The sequence below is a fragment of the Callorhinus ursinus genome, unplaced genomic scaffold (assembly GCF_003265705.2).
Source record: "Callorhinus ursinus isolate GAN/ISIS: 27379988/994484 unplaced genomic scaffold, GSC_fseal_2.0 scaffold123, whole genome shotgun sequence".
Classification (NCBI taxonomy): domain Eukaryota; kingdom Metazoa; phylum Chordata; class Mammalia; order Carnivora; family Otariidae; genus Callorhinus; species Callorhinus ursinus.
In genome coordinates, this window is record NW_027397185.1 from 194,799 (window position 1) to 200,798 (window position 6,000).

The window sequence follows — 6,000 nt, forward strand, 5'->3', positions numbered from 1 at the left end:
AGAATGAAGGGGGGCAAATCGGAGGGGGAGACGAACCCTGAGAGACAATGGACTCTGAAAAACAAACGGAGGGTTCTAGAGGGGAGGGGGTGGTGGGAGGGGTTACCCTCCTGATGGGTATTAAGGAGGGCACATACTGAATGGAGCACTGGGTGTTATACACAAACAATGAATCGTGGATCAGTACATCAAAAACTAATTATGTAATGTATGGTAACTAACCTAACATAATAAAGAGAAAGAAATATGGTGGAACACTACATCAAAAACTAATGAAATATTGTATGGTGCCTAACATAACATAATAAAATTAAATTAAATTAAAAAATAAAATAAATATATTTTCTAGCATGCTTTACTACAATCATGTACACCTACATACAGTCAGTGTAATTGTCTCATATGACAATTTAATGTGCAACAACCTATGATGATGTTAAAATTTATTATTCTATTTTTGGATGTGATGTTGTTTGGTGAAATACATTTATTGCATGGCCAGTGAAATGTGCTCAATGAAACAGTAGTATCAGAAGCAAGCCACCATGAGCTGAGAGGTGATTAAGAAATGCAAAGTTCCAAATAATGAGAAGAAGATCGCTGAAGCAATAGTGATAAGAAGTGAGTTTCTTTCACATATGTCTGTCCCCAGGGAACAAACATTGTTGTTCATAATTGTTCATTCTGCATACTTACATGATTACTACACCTGGTTACTATGTCAAAAAAAGTGAATGCTACAGCAAAACAAGAAAAAATAAAAGAAAAGAGGGAGAGGAGAGGAGAGGGGAAGAGAAGAGAAAAAAGAAACACTTAACACAGCTAATTTTCAAAAATGGCCCTATTTAAAACATCTATATAAAATGTAAATCAGCAGGATTTGGGTTAATTTCTTCCCATGGAAGTTTATAAAGTATTGCTCAAAATAAATCATATCACAATAGTTTAATTTTGCTTTTGTTTCTCTTGCCAGATAAGACATATCTTTTTAAAAAAATGCTTCTACAACTAATGTCAAAGAAATTACTGCCTATGTTTTCTTGTAGGAGTTTTATGGTTTCAGGTCTCACATTTAGGTCTTTAATTCATTCTGAGTTTGTGTGTGTGTGTGTGTGTGTGTGTGTGTGTGTGTGTGTGTGCTGTAAAAAAGTTGTTCAATTTCATTCTTTTGCATGTTGCTGTTCAGTTTTCCAGACACCATTTCACCATTTGTTGAAGAGACTATCTTTTTGCAATTATATATTCTTGCCTCTTTTGTCATAGATTAATTGACCATAGAGTTGTGGGTGCATTTCTGGTTTTTCTATTCTGTTCCATTGATCTATGTGTCTATTTTTGTGCCAGTACCATACTGTTTGGATTACTGTCGCTTTGTAGTACATCTTGGAATCTGATATTGTGATATTTCTGGTTTTGTTCTTATTCAAAACTTCTCTGGCTCTTCAGAGTCTTTTGTGGTTCTGTACAAATTTTAGGATTATTTGTTCTAGTTCTGTGAAAAGTGTTGGCATGTTGATAGGGATTGCTTTGAATCTGTAGATTGCTTTGGGTAGTGTATACATTTTAACAAATTGGTTCTTGCAATCCATAAACATGGAATATCTTTCCATATATTTGTGTTGTCTTCAATTTATTTCATCAATGTTTTATAGTTTTCAGGGTACAGGTTTTTCACCTCCTTGGCTCAGTTTAATCCAAGGTATTTTATTCTCTTTGGTGCAATTGTAAATGAGATTTTTTTAAATTTCTCTCTCCTCTACTTCATTATTTGTGTATAGAAATGTGACAGATTTCTGTATATTAATTTTTTATTTTGCAATTTTACTGGATTCATTTTCAGTTCTAATAGTTTTTGGTGGCATCTATAGGGTTTTCTATATATAGTATTATGTTATCTGCAAATGAAAGTTTTTCTTCTTCCTTACCACTTTGGATGCCTTTTATTTCTTTTTCTTCTTTGATTGTTGTGGCTATTCCAGTATGATGTTGCACAAAGTGGTAAGAGTAACTATTGGGACTACACCAAAATAAAAAGTTTTTGCAGAGCAAAGTTAACCATCAGCCAAACAAAAAGGAAACCTACTCAATAGGAGAAGATATTTGCAAATGATATATCTGATAAGGAGTTAATATTTAAAATGAGTTAAGAACTTACACAACTCAACACCAGAAAACCAAAGAGGAGAGAGGACCTGAATAGACATTTTTGCAGAAAAGATAATACAGATGGCCAACAGACGTTAAAAGATGCTCAACATCACTCATCATCGGGGAAACACAAATCAAAACTACAATGATATATCTGTCAGAATGGTTAAAATTAACAAAAGAAACAACAAGTGTTGGTGAGGTAGTGGAGAAAATGGAACCCTTGTGCACTGTTGGTGGGAATGCAAGCTGGTGCAGCCACTCTGGAAAACAGTATGGAGTCTCCTCAAAATTTAAAAATAGAATTATCCTAGAATCCAGCAATTGCACTACTGGGTATTTACCCCAAAAATACAAAAACACAAACTCAAAGGAAAATATGCACTCCTATGTTTATAGCAGCATTATTTACAATAGCCAAATTATGGAAGCAGCCCAAGTGTCCATTGACTGAGTGAATAAAGATTATATAGATGCAATGGAACATTATTCAGCAATAAAAAAATGAAATCTTGTCATTTGCAATGACATGAATGGAACTACATAGTATAATGCTAAGCAAAATAAGACAGTCAAAGAAAGATAAATACTATATGATTTCACTCAAATGTGGAATTTAAGAATCAAAACACATCAAACAAACTGATTTGTTTCCACCAGAGGGGAGGAGGGCAGGCGGATGGGTGAAATAGGTGATGGGGATTAAGAAGTGCACTTGTGATGAGCACTGAGTAATGTTTTGAATTTTTGAATCACCATATTGTACACCTGAAGCTAATATAACATTGTATGTTAACTATACTAGAATTAAAATAAAAACTTAGTTAATAAAAAAATGTGCAATTCACAAGAAAAAAAAAAAGAAGAAATTCAGGCTACCCAGGAAAGAATGGAATATTTCTAATAGGACAAATAGCTAAGAAGTTGGCTTCTTTCTCTCTTTTTCTGTATTTGATATGTCATTTGGTTAGCACTCTATGGGGTTATTAGATTTTTTTTAAAGATTTTATTTATTTATTTGAGAGAGAGAGAATGAGAGATAGAGAGCACGAGAGGGAAGAGGGTCAGAGGGAGAAGCAGACTCCCTGCTGAGCAGGGAGCCCGATGTGGGACTCGATCCCGGGACTCCAGCATCATGACCTGAGCCGAAGGCAGTCGCTCAACCAACTGAGCCACCCAGGTGCCCTGGTTATTAGATTTTTAACAAGATAAATAAATTATTACCACTAACAAAAAGTGAATAAAAAAACTTGTAAAACTTAAAAATTTAAGGAAAATGAAATAAATCACACACAGATATTACTTTCATAAAAAAGTAATGAGATCAGTTTTGTTAGACAAAAAAAAAAAAAAATGAAGGAGTAAGACAACCCCATAAGGACTCGAAGCCGTGTTTCCTTCAATCCTAACATAGTATCAAAACTAATTTAGATGTTTAAATTTACAACTTCCCTTGTATGAAGAATATTATGAAGCAATAACTTACTTTTCTTATCTTGAACTTGATTTTGTCTCTCATATGTAGTCATTTCCTGCCTACAAAGGAAAAAGATAATAACATAAGACAGCCCAGTCATCTGAAGCTGAAAACACACTTGAAAGAGAGGTTTCATTCCTATGAACCTAATGTCATTGGTAGATTTACAATTCAGATGTTAATTAAAATTAAAAGCCTGCTTACTTTAGGTGTTTCTGAAAAACCATGAAATATAGTTGATAACACTGCGGGAGTTGGTGGATATGTTAATTAACTGATGAGGGGGATTCTGTTCACAAAGTATACATATATCACCACATACACTTTAAATATTTTAAAATTTTATTTGTCAATTATAACTCAATAAAGCTAAAAAAATAAAAATCTAGGAAAAGAGGGGTGATTGGGTGGCTCAGTCAGTTAAGTGTCCAACTCTTGATTTCAACTCAGGTCATGACCTCAGGGTCATGAGATCAAGACCAGCAGTGGGCTTTGTGCTGGGTGTGGGGCCTGCTTGAGATTCTCTCTCCCTCTCCCTCTGCCCCTCTCCCCTTGCTCTCACACGTGTGCACTCTGTCTAAAAAAAAAAAAAAAAAAAAACTACTCTAGGTAAAGAAGAAGCAGAGAATAAAATTCCATATTTTATGAAACTTAAGGAATTAACAGATTATCATACTATGTATAATACCACATGTACAAAGAACAGATGTGCAATATAGTAAAATTTGGAACAATTTATTTTTTAAGATTTTATTTATTTATTTGACAGAAAGATAAAGCATGCTCACAAGCAGGGGGAGCTGCAGAGGGAGAGGGAGAAGCAGGCTCCCCACTGAACAGGGGGCCCTACTTGGGGCTTGATCCCAGGACCCTGGGATCATGACCTAAGCCAAAGGCAGACCTGAGCCAAAGGCAGACACTTAATAAGTTATTTCTTCTCTATGTCCTCCCCAAACAAATACACAAAGGTATGAACACACCATTTTATCTCACCTACTTCCATTCAAAGTACTAAACACAAAGTTTTAAACATGAACTAGATTAAAAAATAATAATATACAAAGCAGGAAAATGTATCAAAGGCAGATAACTGTAATCATCTGTAATAATTATTGTGAAAAATAATAATAAATGGAGAAATAAAGTAGCTACCATAAAGTAGGAAAGCAATGTAAAGGAATAATAAAATATTTAGAGATTAAAACAACATTAAAAAGAGTCATAAGTATGATCAACTTTTTTGTTAGTTTCAGAGGTAGAATTTAATGATTCATCAGTTTCATACAACACCCAGTGCTCATTAGTTCAAGTGCCCTCCTTAATGCCCATCACCCCTTCTCCCCACCCACCTCTCTTATGGTTTGCCTCTCTCTCTGTTTTTATCTTATTTTATTTTTCCTTCCTTTCCCCTATGTTCCTTTATTTCATTTCTTAAATTCCACATGAGTGAAATCAAATGGTATTTGTTGTTCTCTAACAGATCAATTTCACTTAGCATAATACCCTCTAGTTCCCTCCATGTCGTTGCAAATTGCATTTCTAAAAACAAGCAGGCAGCATGTAATGCATGCCTGAAGTGAACATTAAGTGATAGAAAATGAGAATGTAGTATGGTTAGAGAAAAATAATAAAATGGAAAGAAATAATCTCATACACATAGTTGTTAATCTTGGAGATGAGAACCACATAAATGAAACAAAAGTATTGAAAGATGTAATAAGATATCTGAAATAAAGACTTCAATCTGAAAATGTATTTTATGGGGGGAAAACCCACAAATCACATGGAATCTTGAGATATGTAATAGCTTCTGAACTTCAAGAATAAATAATAAATTCTAAAACATCCATGAGGAAAACACTTACTGTGCAACTAATTTATCAGTGAGATGAGCTTAACGTAGCCCAGCCTTCCCATCTGAAACCAAGCCCACAAATTGGTGAAGAAAATAGGATGAAAACAAGAATTCTATGGCTCTCTAAGAAATGAAAATGTACTGTCAAGTACATTAGTACCCAGGGGATATAAAACCTATGAGTTCTTTAGGGAATAAAACAAATCAGAAGATGACTGCAAACTGCATTTGAATATTATAGAATTCAAAGTCATGTTACAAAGAAGTTGATGAATGATGAATCTAAGTCGCTCAGCCAGCTCTGTCATTGAGGGTCTGGCCATAAAATCCAAATCTGTCCAAATCCATGTTGTGGATTATCACCGTCTACTACTGACTGTCTATCTTAAATACAGTGAGATAGTTTTGGGTCCTGTGGCTAGCTGTAACTTGCAGATTGGAAATATCCCTGGATTTCCTTCCTTCCTCCCTTCCTCTTTCTTTCTTTTCTTTTCTTTTCTTTCTTTCTTTCTTTCTTTCT

General features: G+C 34.4%; 1 protein-coding gene across 2 annotated transcripts in view; it reads right to left on the reverse strand.

The window, feature by feature from the left end:
- GCSAML (germinal center associated signaling and motility like) overlaps positions 1–6,000 on the reverse strand; it is a 50,781-nt gene that overhangs the window by 16,812 nt on the left and 27,969 nt on the right. For both annotated transcript variants that reach the window (XM_025860105.2, XM_025860104.2), the window contains one exon: positions 3,635–3,684. In XM_025860105.2, the coding sequence (XP_025715890.1) occupies positions 3,635–3,684 (50 nt within the window). The remainder of the gene's footprint in view (positions 1–3,634; positions 3,685–6,000) is intronic.